This window comes from Ranitomeya imitator, chromosome 3 (genome assembly GCF_032444005.1).
Source record: "Ranitomeya imitator isolate aRanImi1 chromosome 3, aRanImi1.pri, whole genome shotgun sequence".
Classification (NCBI taxonomy): Eukaryota; Metazoa; Chordata; class Amphibia; order Anura; family Dendrobatidae; genus Ranitomeya; species Ranitomeya imitator.
This window is the reverse complement of record NC_091284.1, coordinates 321,834,079-321,861,489: the sequence shown is the minus strand read 5'-3', so window position 1 is coordinate 321,861,489 and position 27,411 is coordinate 321,834,079. Positions and strand designations below refer to the sequence as shown.

Sequence of the window (27,411 nt, the reverse complement as noted above, 5' to 3'; positions counted from 1 at the left end):
TCTTCAAAATTGAGTCAACTTTAGGGGTTCTGGCAACAGTAGCCAATTTTCTCACCTTGCCAATCAATGCAGCAGCATGTCCTTCTTGCAGACTGTCTCTTATAGCCAGCTGTAGCGTATGCACAACACAGCGCATGTGATGAATGAAAGAACGTATTGACACAGTTTCAACAAGATCATCTAAACTATCATGTTGCTGTTCATCTGAAGCAACTTCAGTTTGCTCCTCAGTTACAATACTGTGTTCCTCTATTTCAAACATTTCTGTGTCTGTGGATCCATAATGTTCTTCTAGCTGCTGGTCACCATCATTACTCTCATTCATTAGCTTAATAGTATCATATTTGAAGCATTGTCAGTTACGACAGAAAGAACTTGCTCTTTTTTAAGTTCATAGTCTTGCAGAACCTTTTCCACCAAGACCTGGAGAAACTCACTGGTGTGATGATCTTTGGTGTATTTTACTGCCAATGTCTTGGAAACTATTTCATTTTTGTCACAAACAAATCGGACATTGATGGCAAAATAGTTCACTCTGACGTGTGCAGGCATCCATTTTATGAAACAGAAATCGTCCCTTGAGAGTTTTTTTAAGTTCTTCCTTTTGTTTAAAAGCTTCTTCGATTACTAACTTTCTAATACTCTCTCTCCAGAGAAACACCAAGCTTGCGGGCCATTTCCCCATTCAGACACATAAAAGCTGGTCGTGAAAATAATGAAATAGGCACACTATCCTTTACAACAAGCTCTATGATCTGTTTTTTAAATGTATCTACTGTCATTGTGACAGTAACTTTGTCACTGACAAAATATCTTGCAACCATTGGCTGCAAAGTTCTCTGCTCCTTTGTTTGGCTGGAAGAGCTGGGCACTGGTTCATTGGTTTGGATGCAGTCTTTCTCATCCACTGCTTTCAGCTGTAAATGTCTCTTTAGATTAGAAGCTCTGGTAGGAGCATTTTTATCTTTGCCTGAATATGCACTGATCTTGGCTTCACAGCATTTGTTTTCGTCTGGATCATTTGTCATACACTGACAGACATAATGTTTTCTATCTTGAGTGATGGTGAAATGTTCAAATACAGCTGATTTAATGTGACACTTCTTTGACATTCTCAGGTTTTTAATTCTGCATTCACAATCCAAATGACAATTGTTTTTCCTAAAAACAATTGTACAAAAATATTGCCAGGTCGTACAACTGATATAGTGGTCAGTAATACTGTTATTCCTCATGTACTCACAGTTAACTGATGCAAAGTTTGTTGAAAGGATAATACTTCTTACAGTCTTCCTCTTCTGAGTAGCAGCTGTGAGATGCTTGGAAGTCGCACACCAAACATCTAGTCTAGAGGAGGAGCTTTACTACTAAGAATTTGCAACACATTTTCACACATTGTAAGTAGGGGGGTTGGGGCAGCATGAGGTTAACCAAGTATAAGATTAGATAAGGGCAGTGGAGAACAGTGACACAAAAGTAGTAAGAAATGTCTCCAGCAGAACTGCTTATCACTGTTGTTCATAGTTTGATAGAACATATATATTTGAGTAACATTTATAAAATTCATATGAAAGTTCAATTATGAAATATTAATACATTTTTTTAAAGCTGGAGTCGGTACATTTCTACCGACTCAGACTCCAACCAAATCCGACTCCACGACTCCGACTCAGACTCCACAGCCCTGATTGCCGAGTTCTGGGAAGCCTCGGTGGGCTCATATGTTTTTGCATGGTAGTGGTGGGTGACCTGTCAGGGTCCGGTTGCACTGTGTCAGAGTCCATAGTGCTCGTAGAGCGTGCAGCAATGCCAGGGTCCATAGTGCTCGTAGAGCGTGCAGCCAAGCCAGAGTCCATAGTGCTCGTAGAGCGTGCAGCCATGCCAGAGTCCATAGCGCTCGTAGAGCGGAAGGCTATGCCAGGGTCCTGCTGCATCGTGGTGGTGGTGGCGGTACGGAACGCCATGCCAGGGTCCTGTTGCATCGTGGTGGTGACGGTACGGAAGGCCATGCCAGGGTCCTGATGCATTGTGGTGGTGGTGGCGGTACGGAAGGCCATGCCAGGGTCCTGCTGCATCGTGGTGGTGGCGGTACGGAAGGCCATGCCAGGGTCCTCTTGCATCGTGGTGTAAGTGGAGGAGGTCCAAGCAGGAGCAGCGGTTGTCATGGTGGTGGCAGTGGGCTGTCCAACAGCACTCGGCATGGTGATGGTGCTGTACTGGTGTCCGGCAGTGCTAGGAATAGAGGTGGCCGTGCAGTGGTATGCAGCAGAGGTCGGCATTGAGGTTAGTCATGACAGTGAAGGCACAGGTGGATATGCCGCCACTGTCTGCTGAAAATACCGACTGCTGCATAGCCTGCACGTAAGTATCATTGCATGCCTGCATGACACTCAGCTGGAGATCAGGAGTAAGGTGTTCCGACATGCCCTGCTCAATTTAGTTAAAAAAATGATGTGCTGGCCTCTGGAGGTCGGCTTTTACTTGGTCAAGGCTTTTGGTGACCTCATGGATACGTGTATTCATGTGGCTAAGTGAAATATCCATTCGGTCACCCAAAGCCTTGAGTCCTTCGTGAAAAACCGAGCTCAAGTGCAAAAACTCGGGCATGAGGACCTGTCCGACGCCCTCTGCTGCTGCTGGGAGGAGCTTAAAAAAAAGTGGCAGTGACAGAGGACTGGGAAAGGGGAACACCTGATGGACCAGCTTCCTGGTCTCCAGTTAGTGTGGCAGGCCCACTTGCTGCAGTGCTGCTGGATGGCTGGGAAGGGGCCATGGCTGTCTGATGAAGCACCACTCCAGAACCTGGGCCAACAGTAGTGCTCCATGTGCTGTGAAAAAAGTACAGAGAAAATGAATACCAAAAAATAACCAGACGCAAAGTCCTGTGGAATTGAAACATACAGATTATGGCAATACAATACAACCTAATGCAAGGGAAAAATACTTACGTTCTTTGGACAAGGACCGGTCTTAAAAATGCCAGAACACGATGGTATTTATATCTTCGGATCCTTGCTCCTGAACCACTGGGAACACGGCTCTCTTGACGCAGGTCCTTGTTGAAGCGGTCCTTCATCGAACGCCAACGTGTTTTGACTTTGGCCACTGTTAAAAAAAAAAAAAAAAACATTATGGTCAGACAATGAACTTTTGACCGTGCTCACACAACTGTGTGTGATGAGACAAACTCCTGAGAGTTTTTCATCACACACAGTTGTGTGAGCACGGCCAAGGTCTCTGCTGCTTCACACTGCATTGCAATACTTATGAAATGTAGTTCGGACCCGAGTCGGGGCGTTGTCCCAGCCATCCCACATCTCTTTGGCCACTTCATTCCATAGGCGCCGGATCGTTACGTTTGAGTGCAGTGGATCCCGGGTGTCCCACAACAGGACTCTCTCCTGGACCAGGGAGATGAGGTCATTCTCTATTATGTCTTCATCCCGTTCTGGAACCTAAAAATGAAATAAAGACATTAATGTTGGGTCAATTAAGGAAAATAAAGAAAACAGAGGCTGAGAAATGGCATGAATAGGAAAGTCAAGATACAAAAGGATTCCAGAAGGAAAATGTAAAGAAATAGGAAGATTCAAGATTACTAAAGTGAGGATACAGTAAACAGCCTTGTATACATACACGCTGCCGCCTTGCCACCTGACCTTGACTCCGCTGCTCCTGCCCAGTCTCTGCTGCAGTAGAAGAGATCTAAAAAAATGAAAAAAATTGTCATATGTGTTGATGTGACAGTGAATACTTACCAATCTGAGGAGCCAAGTACTCACCTCACTGACATGTTCTACTTCAGAAGGCCCAGGACCTTGCTCCTCATCAGAAGACATTCTGATGCATAGCAGACATAGCCCGATGGGACTACAAGACGATGCCTGCACACACACCAAATACCTCCTGCACACAGCCCACAGACTTCCCTCCTCCCAAACTGCAGCGTTTCTCGGACCCACATCCGCAGCAAAACTGGAGATCTTTTTTACATTTGCGGTTTTGCTGCGGATGTGCCCGACTCAATGCAAGTCTATTGGTGCAGAAACACTGCAGTTCCGCACAAAAGTGATATGCTGCTTAGAAAAAAAAAGCTGCGTTTTGGTGCGGCTTTTTCCGCAGCATGTGCACATCAAGTCTGTGGTTCCCATAGACTTATATTGCTTGTGCACTACACTGCGGATCTGATGCAATTCCGTGCGGCAAAAAAAGCTGCGGATTTGCAATCAAATCTGCAATGTGTGCACACAGCCTAACACTGTCATCACAGTTCGTCTAGCCATTATTTATTATTATATTACAAAACCTGTGAATAAACAGAAAATATTCCAAAAAACAAATGTCAGTCAGTAAGGCTGTGTGCACACATTGCTGATTTTTTGCGGTTTTCCAGCTATAAAAACGCTATAAAACAGCATACATTATGCATCCCATCATTTAGAATGAATTCCGCAATTTTTGTGCACATGATGCGTTTTTTTTTCCGCTAAAAAACCCATCGCCGTAAACAACGCTGCATGTTCATTAATTTTGCGGATTTCCCACTATATAATGCATTGGGAGATGTCCGGAAAAAAAAACCGCACCAAAATCGCGCAAAAAATGCATGCAGATTTCTTGCAGAAAATTTCAGGTTTTTCTCAGGAAATTTCTGCAAGAAATCCTGAACGTGTGCACATAGGCTAAAGGTACTATGGGGTCAGGAGAGTCCCAAACACACAAAATTGAAAATAACTTTGAAACAAAATTGAAAAACACATTCAAAATATCATCAACATAAGCAGAAATATGTTACTTGAAAATACATAGGTCAATGTCTGAGATTGACTAGTTTTAGAAATATTTCAATTTATTCAGCGCTAGGGTTTATATGACCCCATGGTTCCACAGCGGGGTTTATATGACCCCATGGTTCCACAGCAGGGTTAAGAAATTTTTGAAAAGGCATAATTTAATGGCTCAGCTGAAAACATCAGGAAACCCCAATGCCAGCCCATAATGGTAAACCATCAAAAACTGGCAAACACATATAAGGCTACTTTCACACTAGCGTCGGAATCTTCCCGTCGCAATGCGTCGGGCCGGGATTCCGACACTAGCGTTTGATGCGCCGCACAACGGGTGCAGCGGATGCATTTCTCCGGCGCATCCGCTGCCCCATTGTGAAGTACTGGGAGGTGGGGGCGGCCGGAAAAAGCGGTCCGTTGGCAGCAAAAAACGTTACATTTAACGTTTTTTGCTCCCGGCCGGTCCACCACAACATGGCGCAATCGTCGCATGACGGTTGCGACGTGTGGCAATGCGTCGCTAATGTTAATCTATGGGGCAAAAACGCACAAACAACTTTGCAGGATGCGTTTTTTGCCATAAACGACGCATTGCGACGTATTGCAAAAAACGCCAGTGTGAAAGTAGCCTAATATGAACTTGAAAAAAGGCACAGATTATCAGGCGTAAAACAAACAAATATCTAGGCCAAAAAGGGGGGGTTGTAAATGCAATAATGAATCGGGCCCATACTGTGATATAGTTGATGCAATTTTTTTTTTTATATTGTCTCCAATAATCTCAGCTACCGTGTACATATTTAACATTTGGTACACAAGGAAAATACTTCGTACCACGGTGTTCAAGTCCATAGGTCAAAAGTCCTTTTCAAGTACCATTGAAAGGCCATCCACAAGTCTCCAGAGACACTACTGGGAGCTGGTATCGGTGGTGATGGGATTCTGCCCTCTTATCTGAGAGGAGGGGATCAATCCCACCCCCCAAACTTTACATGTTTCCAAGCTGATAGCTTCCAGCAGGATTTAATGACTGTCTTTCTACTTACGGCACAGTAGATGGACTTTTGACCTATGTACTTGCACATCATGGTAAAAAAAAGGCTGCTATTGTCTGTATGCTGAATTTGAATACTTGTTTCTTGTATTTGCAACTGATTTAATACAAGAATTGGATAAATCCCTTTTAAGATATGTATTTTACAATTTATTCACATTGGCGAGTTCATTTTTGTATTCAACTTTATGAAACATGCTTATTATTCCTGACCCATCATTAATTAATATATATTTTTTTTCAATGTGTAGGTGTTGGTGGAATGAGCGTTGCATGTGTCTTGAAGAGGAAAACAGTTCTCTGGCAGGACTCCTTCAGCCCCCACCTGAAACAGTATACAGAAGGCACCCTTAACCACAACATGCCCGTGGTCCTTACATCTGGACCGGTGGGCCAGCAGCAGCCACCACAGCACCCAACTCATTCTGCTGGCCCCCATGGTAGCCCTGTTGGCAGTTCAATGGGTGTGGCTGGACGTTCCCAGGATGATGCTATGGTAGATTATTTTTTCCAGAGACAACATGGCGAGCAACTTGGGGGTGGTGGAGGCGGATACAACAATAGTAAACACCGTTGGCCAACTGGAGACCATATTCATGCTGAACATCAAGTAAGCAAATTCTCTGTTTATACAACTGCAATTTTATTTATTATGGATCTTGAAATATCATGTAGTTTGAATTTTATATACTGTATTAAGCGGTTTGGCAACTTTCTTTTGTTTCATTCTTTGTTGAAAAAAATACAAAAAAAGTACACTTGCCTCCTGCACTGGCTCCATTCCCGAGTGCTGTTCTTCGACTGTCTCCTGGAATTGTTTGTAGCATGAGTGCTGCAATCCTATTAGTGGACACTGAAAAACTTCAGCTTTCATGAGCCATAATGAATTACTAGCCACTGAAAAGCTGCAGTAACGCACCTAGGTTTTAGAGGAGGAAATTGGGGGAAAAAAATTGAAGCAAAAAATGTGGTCAATTCTGTACTAATGTCGCCTATCCTGGTATATATGATCCCCTATCCTGGTTACATATGGTCCCATCATCCCCATCCTGGTAGGCGCGGCCCCCATCAAAAAAAATTTAAAAAAACATAAACCATTACACTTGCCTTCCTTGCGCTCTCTCGCAGCTTCCTATTCTAATGCCAGCAGCTGATTTATGTTTGTAAGCAGTGCATGGCAGTAACGTCATGCGCTTCTTGCAAGCCAAGGACAACTGCCAGACTACTCGCTACTCCCCACACCAGGGCTATTGGCGTTTGGAGCAGTGAATATTCACTGATCTTTAATAGCAGGCACAGTGTTAGCTGCATCCACCAGCTTCCTGCTGCCAGGCGTAGATGTGTCCCTGTTACTAAAGGGAATGAAGATTCACTGCTCTCCATGCCTATGGGAGTGGAGAGCAGTGAATATTCATTCTCTTAAGTAGCGGGCACACGTGAAAGCCCGGCAGCTGCAGGAAGCCGGCGGCTAACAGTGTGTCCGCTATTAAAAAGAAATGAATATTCACTGCTCAACTCTCCTATGGACGTGGAGAGCACTGAATATTCATTTCTCTTTAGCAGTGGGCACAGGAGTTATCCGCAGCAGCCGCCTCCTGTGAACTGCTGGTCCACCGCTGCTGCTCCCTCACCTCCTGAGCAGGTACATCCGGGCTATAAGACTCATCCCCCATTTTCCTCCACATTTTTGGAGGTAAAAAGTGCATTTTAAATTCGGAAAAATATTGTAATTTTTCTAGGAGAAATGCTTCATTTTCTAGAACAATTTCAAAGGTGTCAACACTTTAGGCCATGACTAAATCAAATACTATATCAAATCTCTAGTCGAACACTGTGCAAATCAGTGCTATCACTGTTACACTTCGTAAGGACACCAACCAATTGATAAATGGAACAGTAACACCTCTTTGTCAGTTTATTCATACACATCCAGAAGGAAATAAAAAACGTCAGTGGCATTTTTATTAAATGAAAGTATTCAGCTGAAATAAATTATATCTGTATGCCTCCTGGATGATGCCTTGTTTAGTAAAAATCCTCTTTTATAGCTTCGATTTTCCTGGCTATTGCGGGGGGCATTCAGTGAAGCCGTGTTCCCCACAGTGCAGAGGAGACATGGCAGGCAGAACTCAAAGGCCCTGGGTTTCCAGTCGCCCACATGACTTCAAAGGGAAACTGAATAGAGGGTGAAGAGAAATCTTGTGTAATGAAAATCAGATTCCATCTTACCTTCTGGGCAAACGACCCATGGCCTAGAAGATCAAAGCTATAAAAAATTATTTTTATTGAACAAAGAATTGTCCAGGAGGCATACAGGTATGACTAATAGACCAGATTAATAACTCAAAAAGCTCGACAGATTCTGCAGTCACTCTGTCAGTAACTCTTTCTAGTCTGGTTCTGACGGGAGTATGCATATCGCATACTGCTGTTCCTGGGGATGACACCTCAGAATCCTCACTGCGCACAGTTCACGCTATATGAGGATTCACAAGTCTGCAATTACAGTGACTGCAGATTGGTCAATTTAAACCAGACAATCCTGTTAAGGTAATATCCCTAATGTCATATATTCTAAAATTAACACATTTTGCAAGTTTTCCCTGAGGGAATTGAAGGGAACCTGACAGAAGATTCATGCCATACCAAACACAGGCAGCACAAATCTGAGACCAGTTGCATTATTGCAGAGGTGTATGTCTCAAGGTACCGTCACATTTAGCGACACTGCAGCGATCCAGACAACGATCCCGATCGCTGCAGCGTCGCTGTTTGGTCGCTGGAGAGTGCTGGTCACACAGACAGCTCTCCAGCGACCAACGATGCCGGTCCCCTGGTAACCAGGGTAAACATCGGGTTACTAAGCGCAGGGCCGCGCTTAGTAACCCGATGTTTACCCTGGTTACCAGCGTAAACGTAAAAAAAAACAAACACTACATACTTACATTCCGGTGTCTGTCCCCCGGCGTTCTGCTTCTCTGCACTGACTGTGAGCGCCAGCCGGAAAGCACAGCGGTGACGTCACCGATGTGCTGTGCTTTCCGGCTGGCCGGCGCTCACAGTGCAGAGGAGCACAGCGCCGGAGGACAGACAGCGGAAGGTAAGTATGTAGTGTTTGTTTTTTTTTACGTTTACGCTGGTAACCAGGGTAAACATCGGGTTACTAAGCGCGGCCCTGCGCTTAGTAACCCAATTTTTACCCTGGTTACCAGTGAAGACATCGCTGAATCGGCGTCACACACGCCGATTCAGCGATGTCTGCAGGGAGTCCAGCGAAGAAATAAAGTTCTGGACTTTCTGCACCGACCAACGATAGCACAGCAGGATCCTGATCGCTGCTGCCTGTCAAACTCAACGATATCGCTAGCCAGGACGCTGCAACGTCACGGGTCGCTAGCGATATCGTTCAGTGTGAAGGTACCTTTACTCTTATTTGCTGCGGTGTTTTGGAGAAAATGTACTCTGGAAAACCGGTTTAGGACTGTGCTTCTTGGATATAAACAGACAGGTTTGTGTCACCGAGGCTGCCACTTTAGGGGCTGGTGGGGTCCTGTCTGTTAGACTAGTCGTCAGAGGTGGTCACCAGCTGGCTTTTCAGAGTTTTTCTTTAAGAAAAAAAATCGCAGACATAGACTACTATAGTAGCTCTCCTGGTCTCCGGGAATCTGTTAGGTTAGTGTTAAAGCGAACCTGTCATCAAAATTTAGTATGATAAAATAAAGGCATGGCCATAGTTGCGATTTTTAACCTATTGAGTGGATACCTGTTGGAAGAAACCCATATCCTGGTTCTTGTTTCATTCACCTTAGAAATTTTTGTGCAATATCCTCTTTAGTGCTTTGGGTCGACTGTGGGTAGTGTTTTCAGCTCTGGCAGGGCCTCTCTGTGTCTGTACGAGCCCTCTATTTTAAAGTTCTTGCTAATGCCACCCTTGCTGCTGGCTGTGCTTGTGCACATTCACCTCACAGTGGTCTTCAGCAAAATGGTGCTGGGGTGTTACATGCGCAGATTGAGACCTTGGCTCAATGACTAGCTGAAAACTAAAAACTGCGGCCCATTTTGCTGAAGACCACTGGGAGATGAATGTGATCATGCACAGCCAACAGCAAGGGCGGCGTTAGTGCAAACTTTAAAATAGAGGGCTCGTACAAATGCAGAGGGGCCACGGCAGTGCCAAAAAACACTGCCCACAGTCCCTCCCCAATGTATGAAGAGGATATTGCACCAAAACTTTTAATGTGAATTAAACACTCAAGGTATCTTTTAGATCGGTATAAAAGCACCACTGTGACCATGCCTTTATTTTACCCCTTTTCCCCCAAGGGTGGTTTGCATGTAAATGACCGGGACAATTTTTACAATTCTGACCACTGTCCCTTTTTTGAGGTTATAACTCTGGAACGCTTCAACGGATCCTGGTGATTCTGACACTGTTTTCTCTTGACCTATTGTACTTCATGACAGTGGTAAAAATGTATTTGATATGACTTGGGTTTATTTGTGAAAAAATGGAAATTTGGTGAAAATTTTTGCAATTTTCCAACTTTGAATTTTCATGCCCATAAATTGCAGAGATATGTCACATAAAATACATAAGTAACATTTCCCACATTGTCTACTTTACATCAGCACAATTTTGGAACCAACATTTTTTTTTTTATTAGGGAGTTATAAGGGTTAAAAGTTGACCAGAGATTTCTCATTTTTACAACACCATTTTTTTTAGGGACCACATCTCATTTGAAGTCACTTTGAGGGATCTATGATAGAAAATACCCAAAAGTAACACCATTCTTAAAACTGCACCCCTCAAGGTGCTCAAAACCACATTCAAGAAGTTTATTAACCCTATAGGTGCTTCACAGGAATTTTTGGAATGTTTAAAAAAAATTAACATTTAACTTTTTTCACAAAAAAATTACTTCAGATACAATTTGTCTTATTTTCCCAAGGGTAACAGGAGAAATTGAAGTTGTTGTACAATTTGTCCCAAGTACGCCAATACCCAATATGTGGGGGTAAACCACTGTTTGGGCGCATAGCAGAGCTCGGAAGGGAAGGAGCGCCATTTGACTTTTCAATGCAAAATTGGCTGGAATTGAGATTGGACACCATGTCGCATTTGGAGAGCCCCTGATGTGCCTAAACAGTGGAAACCCCCACAAGTGACACCATTTTGGAAAGTAGACCCCCTAAGGAACTTATCTAGATGTGTGGTGAGCACTTTGAACCCCCAAGTGCTTTACAGGAGTTTATAATGTAGAGCCGTAAAGATGAAAAAATCATTTTTTTCACAAAAATGATCTTTTCGCCCCCAATTTTTTATTTTCCCAAGGGCAACAGGAGAAATTGGGCCCCAAAAGTTGTGCAATTTGTCCTGAGTATGCCGATACCCCATATGTGGGAGGGAACCACCGCTTGAGCACATGGCAGAGCTCGGAAGGGAAGGAGTGCCGTTTTTTTTACTTTGATGGAATGGTCTGCGGGCATCATGTTCCGTTTACAGAGCCCCTCATGTGCCTAAACAGTAAAAAAAAAAAAAACACAAGTGACATTATTTTGGAAACTACATGCCTCCAAGGAATTTATCTAGATGTGATGTGAGAACTTTGAACCCCCAAGTGTTTCAATAAAGTTTAGAACCCAGAGCCGTGATAATAAAAAATCACTTTTTCCCACACAAATTATTTTGTAGCCTCCAAATTTTTATTTTCCCAAGGGTAACAGGAGAAATTTGACCACAAAAATTATTGTCCAATTTGTCCTGAGTACGCTGATACCCCATATGTGAGGGTAAACCACTGTTTGGGTGCAAGGCAGAGCTCAGAAGGGAAGGATCAGTTTTATTTTTTCAACACAGTATTGGCTGGAATTGATATCGGACACCATCTTGCGTTTGGAGAGCCCCTGAGGTGCCTACGCAGTGGAAACCCCCCAATTCTAACTCCAACCCGAACACACCCCTAACCCCAACCACACCTCTAATCCCAAACCTAACCCCAGCAGTAAATGTAATCCTAACCCTACCTTTAGCCCTAACCCTAATCCCAGCCGTAAACGTAGTCCAAACCCTAACTTTAGCCCCAATCCTAACCCTAATGGGGAAATGGAAATAAATACATTTTTTTTTTAATGTTATTATTTTTCCCTAACTAAGGGGGTGATGAAAGGGGGTTTGATTTACTATTTATAGCGGGTTTTCATGTTTGGCAGCTGTCACGCTAAAAGATGCTTTTTATTGCAAAAAATAGTTTTTGCATCACCACATTTTGAGAACTATAATTTTTCCGTATTTTGGCCCACAGAGTCATGTGAGGTCTTGTTTTTTTCAGACACAATATAGGTTGAGCGGGCACCATCAAAACTCCAAAATTAAGAGGGGGGGGGGGGATCACCTGATGCATGTCTAAACAGATCAATATATAAAAAGAGAACAGGACCAGCATCAAAAAGAAGGGATCACCACACCAATATACAAAAATATAACAAATGTTTATTAAATGTAACCAACACCAAACAATGAAAACTGTAATCTAAAAACAGTTAAAAACTCCCAAAAACAACCATGGGAGATGAGGGTCAATACAATAAATGATCTAAATATTCAAAAAACATTGCACAATCCGTACCACATATGTATGAAAGCCGTACTCAAGCTATGACCATATGGCAAAGGGGGAAAAACAAATCAAAAACATGTGTAAGCATGCTGTGTCTTCCAATACCTAGAGCGGAGTTAAGAAAAACAGCCTAATAGATATACATAGAGCATGCATTCAACAATAAAGTACCCAAAGACCTGGTAACCTGTTTATAAATGTATATGGCATCCAAGCTAATGTGTAAAAAGGACCATGCATATAACTGGTAATGTACCCGAAACATACAAAGGTATACCAGACCCAGGCAATAATACACAAGATAGTTATCCCCAAAAACCCTGGTCTAATAGCACCTCCCCACAAATCAGAGTACCATCAGTAGATGAAAGGGTGGACTAATGCAATGTGAGACCCACGCGTATCGACGCACAAAGCGTCTTCCTCAAGATCTTTGGGTACTTTATTGTTGAATGCATGCTCTATGTATATCTATTAGGCTGTTTTTCTTAACTCAGCTCTAGGTATTGGAAGACACAGCATGCTTACACATGTTTTTGATTTGTTTTTTCCCCCTTTGCCATATGGTCATAGTTTGAGTACGGCTTTCATACATATGTGGTACGGATTGTGCAATGTTTTTTGAATATTTAGATCATTTATTGTATTGACACTCATCTCCCATGGTTGTTTTTGGGAGTTTTTAACTGTTTTTAGATTACAGTTTTCATTGTTTGGTGTTGGTTACATTTAATAAACATTTGTTATATTTTTGTATATTGGTGTGGTGATCCCTTCTTTATGATGCTGGTCCTGTTCTCTTTTTATATATTGTCTTGTTTTTTTGCGGGACGAGTTGACGTTTTTATTGGTGCCATTTTCGGCACATGACATTTTTTGATCGCTTTTTATTATGATTTTTGTTAGGCAGAATGAGCATAAGCCAGCAATTCATGAATTTCTTCTGGGTGGGGCGTTTATATCGTTCTGCGTGTGGTAAAATTGATAAGGAAGTTTTATTCATTTTTACGGTGTTCACTGAAGGGGTTAACTAGTGGGACAGTTTTATAGGTTGGGTCGTTACGGACGTGGGGATACCAAATGTGTACTTTTTATTGTTTGTTTTATTATTTACAAGAAATGTATTTATTAGAACAATATATATATTTTTTTGTTTATTTAGCAATTTTTAAAAACGAACCACGCGGCTATCTTGAATCCAGGGGCCTGCAGGGAGGAGACTGGAGGAGACCCTCGGAACAATGCGATCACATCGCTTTGTTCTGAGCGTCTCAGGGAAGCACGCAGGAAGCCCCCTCCCTGTGCGATGCTTCCCTATGACACCGGAACGCTGCGATCTTGTTTGATCACAGTGTGCCGGGGGTTAAAGTGCCGGGAGCGGTCCGTGACCGCTCCTTACACGTAGTGCCGGGTGTCAGCTGTCATAATCATGTGACACCCGGCCGCGATTGGTCGCGCTCCCCCCCCCCCCCCCCCCCCCGTGAGCGCGGCTGATCGCGTATGACGTACTATCCTGCCTATGGTCATACGGGCCCAGGTCACCTCGACAGGATAGTACGTCTGATGTCAGAAAGGGGTTACATAACATAATATAGATTCGCTTTAATTTAAACACCAGACATCAACTCTACTCAGAAATACACAGGTTTATCCTAATTAAACGGACTCTAGTACTTAAGTATTGTACATTGTTCTATAATTACTTTGTGGTCCTAATGAAGCCTCTTCTCACATTGCTTCATGTCATTCTGATGCAGGTTCGTTCTATGGATGAGTTGAATCATGATTTTCAGGCCCTTGCACTTGAGGGAAGAGCCATGGGAGAAGTAAGTTATTTTTTTTTTTCCTATCAACTTAATTTTATAGCATAACTGTAGTTTTTAATTATTATTTAATGATAATGTAGAGCAAGCGATTTTAATTAGCTTTCAAATATACCTGAAATCCGTTATAAATTAAATCAGACGGCTTGTCTTTTTTAGAAGTTTCGGAACCAGGCAATTTGCTCATTGTCGGGGTACATTTTGAATTCCGTTCCACAGATACTGATATGGTGGGGGCGGAGCCCGTACCGCGTGTGAGCTCCTGGCTGAATCCCATGACCTATTTTTCAGTGCAGTGCCAGGTTACCATAGTCTTTTGGCACAGTGCTTGTGTGTCATCTGGTGGTTGTCGGAACATTGCTCCTCTGCCCTGTCCTGTGTGCTTAGTAACATCGGCACTTCTCAGTTGACAGCCCACAGCTGAGAGAGCTGGAGCACTCTGCCGAAGACTGAGGCAACTTGCCACTGCACTGCAAAACGGGCCCTGGGATTCAACAAGGAGCACACACGATGTGCAGGCTCTAAACCCACACTTAAAAAGCCGTAATCAGTGTGTGATGACCTGAATAAGGATTTGCTTCAGTAACCGCATAGGGGAGCCTCTACTAGAAGGTTTTTTGAAAGATTTTCTTTTGGATTTCATTCACACTACAGTTAGACATTTGGCATTTATGTAAGGCTAGGTTCACATTAGCGTTTCTGTGCGCAGCGTGTCATCTGCATGCGCAAACGCATGCCAAAATGCGTGCAAAAGCTTGCTTACGCCTGCGCATCGTCTTGCGCATGACGCAAACCAAAACGCTGCGTGTGCATGCGTTTAAATGCGTTTTGGCATGCGTTGCGTTTTTTATGCGCATGGTAGAGTTGGTGACATAATTTTTTGGACATGCGCAGTCTAAAGTACGCATGCGTATTGAACGCATGCCATTGTGTACCAATGCATTCCCATAGACAGTAATGCATTTTTTTGACGCACTCATCCGCGTGCGCGTGCCTGCGCATATTTGACGAATTTTTGACGCCTCAAAAAATGCATCATGTTGCGTTTGCCGCGCCCCACCGCACACGGCAAAGCGACACGTGTACACAAAAGCATGTCCATACGTACACCATGTTAAATATGTGTACGTATGACTCATGCGGATGAAACACTGCGCACAAAGACGCAAATGTGAAACCAGCCTAAGCTCTCTTCTCTGACTGGTTTGGTAGTGTGATATATATAGATGACTCAACTTTGAAATTGAAAAACCAAATGATTTATGGACATGTTAATGTTAAGTAAATGATAAAAAATTGAAACAAAATTTTCTAAACTTCTCAATTTATTCAGTATCAAGTGTGACTTGACGTCCTGTCATAAATATTTCCTAAATTTATAAATATGTCAGAGGTTATTAATTGTTTGAGTAAAATTCTGAATGCACTTGGCACTGAAATCACCAAGATTTGCTGTTGGCAGCTCCTTTTGCAATTGCTGACCAATGACCTCCCGAATGTGCTCAATGGTGACCATTCCTAGATGCTGCAGGCCATGGTTTTACATTTGGGCCACTTTCACATTTTCTGCAGGAGATGCAGAGACTGCACTGGGTTAGGTGTGAAATGAAACACATGTGAACATAACCCATGCATACCTATTACTTGGTGTGTGTAACTTTGGATACTTGATGTTACTTCATAGTTTTAGTAGTTTAGTTTTCCTTAAAGTTGTGGGGATTAATATGATTGGTGTTTCCACCTTTTGGAGTAACCATTATGAAAATATTTTCTCCATAAGCAACTCTTGCCTGGCAAAAAATTTTGGGAAACTGATGACTCCAACAAGGATGGACCTAAGGGCATTTTTCTGGGGGATCAATGGCGTCAGAGTGCGTGGGGTGCGTCAGGTAAGTGCACTTGCATTTTGTGGCTGTATTATGTACATAGTTAACCATGAATGTGTTCTAGTAAAGTTGTTTGTTCTCTAATGCATTTTACCTGTCTCCATCTGCTCCAGATCACTCGGTTTCCCAGCCCATTATGGTCCAGAGAAGACCAGGTCAAGGCTTCCATGTTGGCAGTGAAGTGAACTCTGTTCTCTCCCCTCGTTCTGAAAGTGGTGGTCTTGGAGTCAGCATGGTGGAGTATGTTCTAAGCTCTTCCCCTGGAGACAACTGCCTGAGGAAAGGAGGATTCGTAAGTGCCTCTCCCTTAATACAAACAAGGGGGACCCTTCGATTGACAAGATATAGAAAGATGCAGGTAAAAACAAAGGAGGCTGCAGTCTCATTAAGTCAGTATCTGAAATATAATGTTGCTGGCTTTTACAGGTAGCATTTATTCATGACCTACAAGAAGCAATTTGTTTTTGGGTTGCATTGAGTTGTCATAGTTAATGGTAAAGCTCATGAAATAGTTTTTGAGACTGCAGCTATGAGTAGTTTTGGGCACCAATTTTACTTTTGGGTTCTGTAAAACGGGCGAAGAACACATTTTACAGCATGATTGTTGAATAGGCAGTGTGCTGAAGGGGGCTCCAAAGTTTCATTTGTATTATTGGTAAAAATGACTCAATTTTTCTTCTACGCCTCATTGGGGGACTCAGGACCATGGGTGTTATGCTGCTTGCCACTAGGGGGACACTAAGTAAACACATAAAGAATTAACTCCTCCTCTGCAGTATACACCCCTTGACTGGCCAGTAATGACCCAGTTCTTGCTTAGTATCTGTAGGAGGCACTTGGGTCTGTTTTCAGACCCCACCTTTTTTATTTTTATTTTCTGTAAATTGTTGTTTTTTAATTAACGGAGTGAAGGGGGTGACAGATTCCTTTCTAGGGTCCGCTCTCCCCCCGAACCATCAACAGGCGAGCACGGCGAGTATACCTCCCCGTACCTCTCCTGCGACGAATGGGGCACGCCTAATCTACGCCAGGGCAACGGTTCCTATACGGTCCCGATCTGCCCCCTGTAAGATGGCGAGCACATTGAGTATAGCTCTTATGTGCATCTCCCGGGCTCCTCTGCAATCAAGCTCCCACCACGGCGTCATGTTGTCCCCACGGTAGCCGTAAGTTCCCTGCGGCAGGTACAGCCATAAGTCCCCTGCGGCAGGCACAGCCGTAAGTCCCCTGCGGCAGGCACAGCCGTAAGTCCCCTGCGGCAGGCACAGCCCAAGACGCACAGACGCTCTCCATCCCCCGGCATAGGGAGGATCGATTGAGCTGGAGGCTGCATCTCTACTCGGTGAGTAGTACCCTTCCTCACGCTGCCTGCGAGAGAAGGTACGGTCCAGGTCCTTGGGGAGAGGTACGGGGCCATCCGACCACAGGGGGCGTACTGTACTACGGGAATCTCGGGGTTCCAGGAAAAGAACCCATGCCTTGTCCCCCATACACGCTCGAGCTTCATGATCTGCGAGCTCAACTTCTTGCTCCCCTTCCCCCGAGGGTCGGAGGAATCTTTAACCCAAGACTCCTCGATCGGTCAGGAGACACTTAACTCCCTTATTGAGGCAGTCAACAAAACGCTAATGGTGGATGAGGAATCTGTATCCACTCAGGAACACATCGCGTCTTTTAAAAAGACTAAACGCGTCCAAAAGATATTTACTAATCACCCTGAGTTTCAGGACATTGTCCAAAAACACAAGGAACACCCAGATAAGCGATGTACGGCTCAAAAGGCCACGGAAGCTAATTATCCTTTCTCCAAGGACCTAATGAAGGAGTTGCTTCTCTCTCCTTCTGTGGATCCTGCCGTATCGCGACTCGCATCCAAAACAATCCTATCTCTGTCCGACGGTTCATCGTTCAAAAACCCTTCTGACCGTCAAATTGACTACCTGGCTCGCACAGTCTTTGAGGCCTCAGGAGCGGCACTCCTTTCAACTTTTGCTGCTACCTGGGTGGATAAGGCAATGGTTGCCTGGGCAGAGGTGTTAACCTCTACCGTCCACGGCAGTAATCTTTCCCCAGAGGCTGCCAGACTCGATAGCTCAGGCCTGAGACTTCATAGTTAACGCTTCCATAGATGCGGCTAATTCTGCAGAGCAAGCGGCTGCAAACGCAATCTCCATCAGGAGGGCCTTGTGGCTACGCGATTGGCGAGCAGATTCGGCTTCTAAAAAGTCGCTGACTTCTTTACCTTACCATGCTGGCCGTTTATTTGGGGAGAAACTAGACCAAATCATTTCTGACGCTACCGGAGGGAAGAGTAAATTTCTTCCTCAGCAAAAACCTACCTGGCCCTTTCAGAATCAACAAAAGTTTCAATTCCGGTCCTTTCGTAACAACTCCAGTTGGTCATACACTTCCCCTGGTTCAGGACGGCGGGGAAACAGAAATACCCATGTCATACAGACCTAACCGTTCCTGGAAACCCAGGCCGAAACCTTCTGGCCCTAAGGCATCCGCATCCATTAAACCTTCTACACAATGACTCGTCGACGTGTCCGGCGGACGCCGACAAAGTAGGCGGACGCCGACAAAGTAGGCGGACGCCGACAAAGTAGGCGGACGCCGACAAAGTAGGCGGACGCCGACAAAGTAGGCGGACGCCGACAAAGTAGGCGGACGTCTTCTTTCGCTCCGTCAAAATTGGCTCTCGGTCGTCCACGACGAGTGGGTCAGAGAGCTCGTGTCCTTCGGATACAAAATCGAGTTTTCTTCCATTCCCCCCCCCCCACGCTTGTTCAAGTCCTCTCCCCCCAAATCAAGAGCGTCACATCTTCTTCAGGTCATTCAGGCGCTTCGAAGGGACGGTGTTATCGTTTCGGTCCCTCGAGACCAAAGGTTCAGGGGCTTTTACTCAAACCTATTTGTGGTCCCAAAAGAGGACGGGACTCTACGGCCCATACTGGACCTCAAGCTGCTAAACAAGTTCGTACGGGTTCACTTCAGGATGGACTCGCTCCGTTCCGTTGTCGCGTCCCTGGAAAAAGGAGAGTTCCTTGCATCCATAGACATCAAGGATGCTCATCTCCACATCCCGATTTTTCCCTCTCATCAGCAGTTCCTGTGCTTCGCAGTCCAGGACGAACACTTCCAGTTTGTTGTGTTGCCCTTCGGACTCGCCACTGCCCCCAGAGTCTTCCCGAAAGTCATGGCAGCTGTCATGGCCATTTCTCACGCTCGGGGAGTGGTAGTTCTTCCGTATCTGGACGACCTATTGATCAAGGGTCCGTCCCATTCTGCCTGCGAGGAGTCTTAACTATCAACGTGGATTCTCTTTCTCGCCTGGGTTGGAAAATCAACTTCGAGAAATCATCTCCGGTGCCGGCTCAGCAAATCTGCTTCCGGGGAATGATTTTGGACTCTTCCCGCAGGTTTGTCATTCTCCCTCCAGAGAAGGTCTTGTCCTTACATCAGGGAGCGCGCAAGCTCTCCCGCCCAGTCCCTCACTCCATTCGCTTCACTATGCGCATCCTTGGGAAAATGGTTGCGGCAATGGAAGCCGTTCCGTTTGCGCAGTTCCATCTCCGTCCCCTACAACAGGCGCTGCTGTTAGCCTGGGACAGGAGTCCGTTTTCCCTCGACCGTCGTTTTCGCCTGTCCCCAGAGGTCAGGAAAACACTCAGGTGGTGGACGCTACAGTCCTCCCTGAACCAAGGGAAGTCCTTTTCTCCCGGTGCGCTGGTTAGTGGTGACCATCGATGCCAGCCTTTTGGGCTGGGGCGCAGTTTTCAATCACCACACAGGGTCGTTGGTCCACACGAGAGTCGCATCTCCCAATCAATATCTTGGAGATTCGAGTGATCACACTTGCCTTACGCAATTTTCACCATCTTCTCGCAGGCCATCCCATCAGAATCCAATCCGACAACGCCATGGCCGTGGCGTATATCAACCGGCAAGGGGAAACCCGCAGCAGGGAGGCCATGTGCGAAGTCACCCACATTCTACGCTGGGCTGAGACCAATCATTCGCTCATCTCGGCGATCCACATAACGGGTGTGGAGAATTGTGAAGCGGACTTCCTCAGTCGCCAAGGTCTTGCCTCGGGCAAGTGGTCCCTCCATCCGGAAGTCTTCCAGCAGATTTGTTTTCGCTGGGGGACGCCGGATGTGGATCTCATGGCCTCAAGGCTAAACAACCAGGTTCCCCAGTTCATTGCTCGTTCCTGCGATCCTTGCGCCATGGGAGCAGATGCTCTGGTTCTGTCGTGGCATCGGTTCCAGCTTCCGTACATATTTCCTCCTCTTCCTCTGCTCCGAGAGCGTCATCAAGAAGATTAGGGCAGAGGGGAGACCGGTGATCCTTGTCGCGCCAGACTGGCCGCGCCGAGCTTGGTACGGATCTTCTCTCACAGGGCCCGATTTGCCACTAGAACTCCAGGGCCCTGTCTTTGACGGCGTGGCTGTTGATTCCTGGATTTTAGCCCAAGCACTCCAGGGGTTTCTTCTACCATGATTTGTGCTAGGAAACCCGTATCCATGCGCATTTATCATCGCACCTGGCGCACCTTCTTTTCATGGTGCAATGCGCATGGACGTTCTCTGGTGTTTTCCATTCCGTCCATTCTGGAGCTCCTCCAATCAGGTTTAGAGTCAGACCTTGCCCTTGGCTCGCTCAAGGGACAAGTGTCCGCATTGTCAGTTCTATTCCAACGAAAGATCGCTTCCAGACTGCCGGTTAAGACGTTCATCCAAGGAGTCTCCCGGGTGGTCCCTCCCTATAGAATGCCATTGGCTTCATGGGATCTTAACTTGGTTCTCGGTGTTCTTCAGGAGGCCCCTTTCGAACCATTGCAGGACATCTCTCACCCTCCTTTCGTGGAAGGTGGTCTTTCTAGTAGCGATTTACGTCAATCAGGCGAGTCAGAGTTGGCGGCTCTTGCCGACCCCCTTTTTTGATTTTTTTTTTTTCCACCCAGACAAGGAAGTTTTGAGGACTTCTCCCTCTTTCCTACCTAAAGTCGTCTCCTCTTTTCACCTAAATGAGGACATTGTCTTGCCGTCATTCTGTCCGGCACCAACCCATCGTACCAAGAAAGCTCTCCATACTCTTGATGTGGTTAGGGCTCTTCGGCGGTACATATCTCGGACGGCTCCCTTCTGTAAGTCGAACGTCCTTTTCGTGCTTCCGGAGGGACATAGGAAAGGCCTAGCCGCCTCAAAGGCCACTCTAGCCAGGTTGATTCGCTCCACTATTCAGGAATCCTACCGCATCAGGAACACCCCTGTCCCAGCAGGAATAAAGGCGCACTCGACTCGGTCGGTTGGTGCCTCTTGGGCCATTCGGCACCAGGCGTCAGCACAGCACAACAGCTTTGCAAAGCTGCGACTTAGTCCAGTCTGCATACCTTTACGAATCACTATCACATTCATACCCAGGCTTCGGCAGACGCTGCCCTTGACAGGCGCATTCTGCAGACAGCGGTACCTCAGTAAGCCAGTGGTACATGGGGTTTTAGCAGTGCAATTGCTCCCCACCCAGGGACTGCTTTAGGACGTCACATGGTCCTGTGTCCCCCAATGAGGCGTAGGAAAAAAGGAGATTTTTGTGTACTCACGGTAAAATCTTTTTCTCCGAGCCAATCATTGGGGGACACAGCACCCACCCTGTTGGCCTATTGGCTTGTTGTTTGTTCCTCCGTTTTTGACCTGGTTTACTTGTCTTGGTTTTCTTATACTCATACTGCTTTACTACCGAACTGGGTCATTACTGGCCAGTCAAGGGGTGTATACTGCAGAGGAGGAGTTAATTCTTTGTGTTTACTTAGTGTCCTCCTAGTGGCAAGCAGCATTACACCCATGGTCCTGTGTCCCCCAATGATTGGCTTGAAGAAAAAGATTTTACGGTGAGTACACAAAAATCTCCTTTTCTTCTGAAAGGAGCGAAATCTGTCTTGATAAAAACTAAACTGGATGATATGAAGAAAACTTAAAAATGCACGTTGTCCTCTTTATTTTAGGGTCCTCGAGATCCAGAAGGAGATGAGAATGAGAAGGGTGACAAAAAGAGCAAAGGTGTTTATGAAGGAGACAAGCTAGGAGACCTGAAGGAGGAAGCTGATGGTATGGATAAGGCTAATGGACTGCCTGTACAGAACGGCATTGACAGTGATGTTAAAGACTTCAGGTGGGCCCCTCTGACATTAAAACCATCCTTAACAAATGTGTTATTTTATTTCTTGATGCTTATTAAGTGGCAAAATATGTAGAGCATTAGTTCTTAATCTCATATACAGCTCAAAATACAAATACAGCTCAAATACAGCACACAATCAAACTCACAAATTTCTCAAACTCACACCTAGGCTATGTTAAAGGAAATTTGTAAGCAAGCTTTTGCTAACTCAACTTAGGGTATGTTCACACGTTCAGGATTTCCATCCTTTTTTTTTCAGGACTGTTTTTTTTAAAAACTGCAGCTCTTGGCAGAAAACGCAGGTCCTTTCTTTTGGTCCTTTTTTGTCCTTTTTTGATGCGTTTTTTGATGCGTTTTTTGATCCTTTTTTTTTTATGCAGTTTTCTAACCCTAACCCTACCCCTAACCCTAACCCTACCCCTACCCCTATTCTAACCTTAGTGAAAAAAAAGAAAAAAAAAAAAAAAAATCTTAATTTTTTTATTGTCCCTACCAATGGGGGTGACAAAGTGGGGGGGGGGGTGTCATTTACTATTTTTTTATTTTGATCACTGAGATAGGTTATATCTCAGTGATCAAAATGCACTTTGGAGCGAATCTGCCGGCCGGCAGATTCGGCGGGCGCACTGCGCATGCGCCCGCCATTTTGCAAGATGGCGGCGCCCAGGGAGAAGACGGCCGGACGGACACCAGGACGCCGGGTAAGTATAAGGGGGGGAGATTAGGGCACAGGGGGGGCATCGGAGCACAGGGGGGGGGGCATCGGAGCACGGGGGGGGGGGGGGGGCGCATCGGAGCACGGGGGGGGGGGCGCATCGGAGCACGGGGGGGGGGGGCGCATCGGAGCACGGGGGGGGGGCGCGCATCGGAGCACGGGGGGGGGGGCGCATCGGAGCACGGGGGGGGGGGCATCGGAGCACGGGGGGGGGCATCGGAGCACGGGGGGGGGGCATCGGAGCAGGGGGGGGGGCATCGGAGCACGGGGGGGGGGCATCGGAGCACGGGGGGGGGGGGCGCATCGGAGCACGGGGGGCGGGATCGGAGCACGGGGGGGGGGGGGGGCAGCCACACTCCGCCCACGCACTTCCGCCTGTTCCCCCGCACTTCCTGCTGCAGCGGTTCTGCACATCAAATCGCAGTAAAACCCGCAGATATATTTTTGATCTGCGGGTTTTACTGCGGTTTTGACCTCACAATGGAGGTCTATGGGTGCAGAACCGCTGCGGTTCAGGAAAAAGAAGTGACATGCTCCTTCTTTTTTGCCGCAGCTATTCTGCGCGGCTTTTTAAACGAAATTCCGGATCATGTGCACAGCAGTGACTGTTTTCCATAGGGTTACATTGTTATGTACCCTGCATGGAAAACAGCTGCGGAACCGCAGCGGCAAAACCGCTGCGGTTCCGCAGTAAAAAACGCACTGTGTGAACATGGCCTTAGAGCAGCGTAATGTACGCAAAGAGACCCTGATTCCAATTATGTTTACTGGGTGCAGCCGTTCTGACACAATCAGAGCTTTTAGATTAAGGAAGCAGAGCTGAGAAAGCCAAACCTGCCCACACTAGGATCTTCATGTACAAAGTCCACTGACCTTGAGCTGCTTATCACATGGGGAGGGGGCATTGCCGTAGTGATAAATCCTTCATTGTAAGTAAATGGCAGCACTCACTTTGACAAGTGACATATTCATGAAATCTGTGTTTCATCTTGTATCTCTTGCTGTCTTCACATTACATAGCAAGATCCCTCTGTCAGATTGCCTTTTAGCGTTTTTCACGGTCGATTCTTTGGGAGACATGGGCGTATACTGCTGCTGCCATGAGGCTGACGTTAAGAATTACAATTAAGAAAATAATTCTAATGCCCAGCAGGCTACACCTGCCTACTTGACAATCAATCTGTTTAATTTAGTTTAGTATCACTAGGAGGCAGGCGTGTCTAGAGCTCCAGACCAATTTTTGCCCAAAAATGTATTTTGTATTTGTTTATTCTTATGGCTGGTGAAGCCGCTGTTCTAAGATCCTCAGGTTTCTCTGATAAGGTTGTGCAGACCGTGATCTAGGCTCAGAAGCTATCCTCATGGCGCATTTATCATCGTACCTGGAAGGCCTTTTTCCGTTGGTGTGAATCAAACGATCTCTCGCTTGTTTTTTTTTTTTTTTTTTTTAAATTTGTTTATTAATTCCAAATTAAACAAACAATGCACGCATTTACATTATCGTGATCAATTATACCATCAGATACAAATAATTACAGAATATCATCATATCTAACGTTCACAGGAGTAATAGACTGTGCATGTTGAATCACTAGCACCTATAAAATACCTACTGTACAACTTGAACAACTTTAACCGTTATTAGTAAGTCGCCAAAAGGAAAAACAGATTTAAATTTTGCTCCGCAATCAATGTCCCAAAACCACAAGCCCATCCTCCCGTATATATATCTAATCAGCGTAGACTACAGAGTGTGATGAGATGAGTTCCATCTACCCCAGATTTTTTCGAATTTACCTGGGCATCCTCTATTTTGGTACAGTGTTCTTTCATATGGGATAACCGAGTTCACCAAGTCAATCCATGCTCTGAGAGACGGGGAGGAGCCACCCATCCATCTTAACGCCAGCACCTTCCGTGCCAAGAAGAGCGTCTCTTGAAGGAATATCCCAGTATGGTGATCCCAGGCCTCAGTATCCCACACCCCGAATAAGCAAGTCAATGGCTCAAGTGGGACAGGGATTAACAATATAGATGTTAATAATGTCGTGATCTCTTTCCAATAATGAAGAATTACCGGGCACCTCCATATCATATGGATAAAATCCGCATCACGTGTATAACATCTTAAGCAGTCTGACGCATGGAGGCGACCCATTTTAAAAAGTCGTGTTGGGGTCAAATAAGTCTGGTATATAATATATAGCTGGGTCATCCTGAAACTTTAGTTGGAGATTCTAGAATATCTTCCCACTCCTCTCCCATTTCTTTTTTAGAGAGTTAATAGTAGACCCATCCCCCATGGATAATAGATACGTATATAAAGAGGAAATGAGTCCCTGAGAATCCTGTGATTTGAGAATGCCTATCGGGGGTAGAGATGAGATTGCTCGACCCGCACCCACATTTCGCATATGTGATTGGAAGGCAGATCTTAACTGTAAATAACGGAAGAATTGAGATCTTGGGATATTTGTAGGTATCTCGTAATTGTTCGAAGGATACAAAAACCCCCTGGTCATGTACATTGCCCACCGATAGAACACCACTTGAGAGCCAGAACTCAGTAGATGGGTGATTCAGTAATTCTGGGAAATAACTATTATGCTACAGTGGCATTTCGGTTATTATATATCCACACGATCCGCGATATTTATTCCTTTAATATCTGTGGAGGACCTTATGTGTATTTGCTAAGGCTTGATCTCTCGCTTGTTTTGTTTTTTTTTTCCTTTCCACTTCTTGCCTTTCTGCAGTCAGGTCTTGAGTCTGACCATCAAGTCCCTCAAGGGCGTGGTCTCTGCCCTGTCAATTCTCTTTCAGAAGGACTTGGCTTCTAGACTGCAAGTTAAGACTCTTCTTCATGGTGTGGCCCACAGGGCTGTGGAGTCGGAGTTAGTTTTGGTCGGAGTCGGTAGAAATGTACCGACTCTGACTCCAGCTTTTAAAAAAATGTATTAATATTTCATAATTGAACTTTCATATGAATTTTTTAAATGTTACTCAAATATATATGTTCTATCAAACCATGAACAACAGTGTTAAGCAGTTCTGCTGGAGATAGAGACATTTCTTAAGGTACCTTCACACATAATATCGTTAACGATATCGTTGCAACATCACGTTTTTTGTGATGTAGCAACGATCCCGCTAACGATCTCGTTATGTTTGACAGCGACCAACGATCAGGCCCCTGCTGGGAGATCATTGGTCGTGGGGAATGATCAGGACCTTTTTTGGGTCGCTGATCACCCGCTGTCATCGCTGGATCGGTGTGTGTGACGCCGATCCAGCGATGTGTTCACTTGTAACCAGGGTAAATATCGGGTTACTAAGCGCAGGGCCGCGCTTAGTAACCCGATATTTACCCTGGTTACCATTGGAAAAGTAAAAAAAAAAAAACAGTACATACTTACATTCTGATGTCTGTCACGTCCCCCGGCGTCCGCTTCCCTGCACTGACTGTCAGCGCCGGTCGGAAAGCAGAGCACAGTGGTGACGTCACCGCTGTGCTCTGGCTCTGCTTTACGGCCGGCACTGACAGTCAGTGCGGGAAGCTGACGGCGGGGGACGTGACACATCAGAATGTAAGTATGTACTGTTTTTTTTTTTAACTTTTACAATGGTAACCAGGGTAAATATCGGGTTACTAAGCGCGGCCCTGCACTTAATAACCCGATGTTTACCCTGGTTACCCGGGGACTTCGGCATCGTTGAAGACAGTTTTAACGATACCGAAGTCTTTCCCCGGATCGTTGGTCGCTGGAGAGAGCTGTCTGTGTGACAGCTCCCCAGCGACCACACAACGACTTACCAACGATCACGGCCAGGTCGTATCGCTGGTCGTGATCGTTGGTAAGTTGTTTAGTGTAACGGTACCTTTACTTTTGTGTCACTGTTCTCCACTGCCCTTATCTAATCTTATACTTGGTTAACCTCATTTTGCCCCAACCCCCCTACTTACAATGTATGAAACTGAAAATGTGTTGCAAATTCTTAGATAGTAAAGCTCCTCCTCTAGACTAGATGTTTGGTGTGTGTCTTCCAAGCATCTCACAGCTGCTACTCAGAAGAGAAGAGGAAGACTGTAAGAAGTATTAGGCTGGGTTCACATTGCGTTAATGGGAAAGCGCTAACGGACAGCGTTGCACGGCGAAATTAACGCCGTGCAACGCGTCCGTTAGCGCGCCTATTCACAGCAATGGGAACGCGCAGCACTAGCGCGTGCCATGTTCGGCACGCGCTATGCGACGCGCCGGTGTTTCCTGGCGCGCCGCGGACGCGGTCCGTTCCCCGCTCTCGCAGATCGGGGATCTGCGAGAGTGGGGACGTTACCGCGA

The 27,411-nt window shown here is 45.6% G+C and overlaps 1 protein-coding gene across 15 annotated transcripts in view; it reads left to right on the top strand.

The window, feature by feature from the left end:
* The window catches only part of PUM1 (pumilio RNA binding family member 1), a 247,670-nt gene that overhangs the window by 87,769 nt on the left and 132,490 nt on the right, over positions 1–27,411 (top strand). For 8 of the 15 annotated variants that reach the window (XM_069756653.1, XM_069756656.1, XM_069756654.1 and 5 more), the window contains 6 exons: positions 6,093–6,451; positions 14,219–14,287; positions 16,065–16,173; positions 16,284–16,528; positions 21,989–22,066; positions 22,181–22,347. In XM_069756653.1, the coding sequence (XP_069612754.1) occupies positions 6,104–6,451; positions 14,219–14,287; positions 16,065–16,173; positions 16,284–16,528; positions 21,989–22,066; positions 22,181–22,347 (1,016 nt within the window). In that variant the 5' untranslated portion in view covers positions 6,093–6,103. The remainder of the gene's footprint in view (positions 1–6,092; positions 6,452–14,218; positions 14,288–16,064; positions 16,174–16,283; positions 16,529–21,988; positions 22,067–22,180; positions 22,348–27,411) is intronic. The other 7 variants (XM_069756663.1, XM_069756661.1, XM_069756660.1 and 4 more) reach the window with 3 other exon arrangements.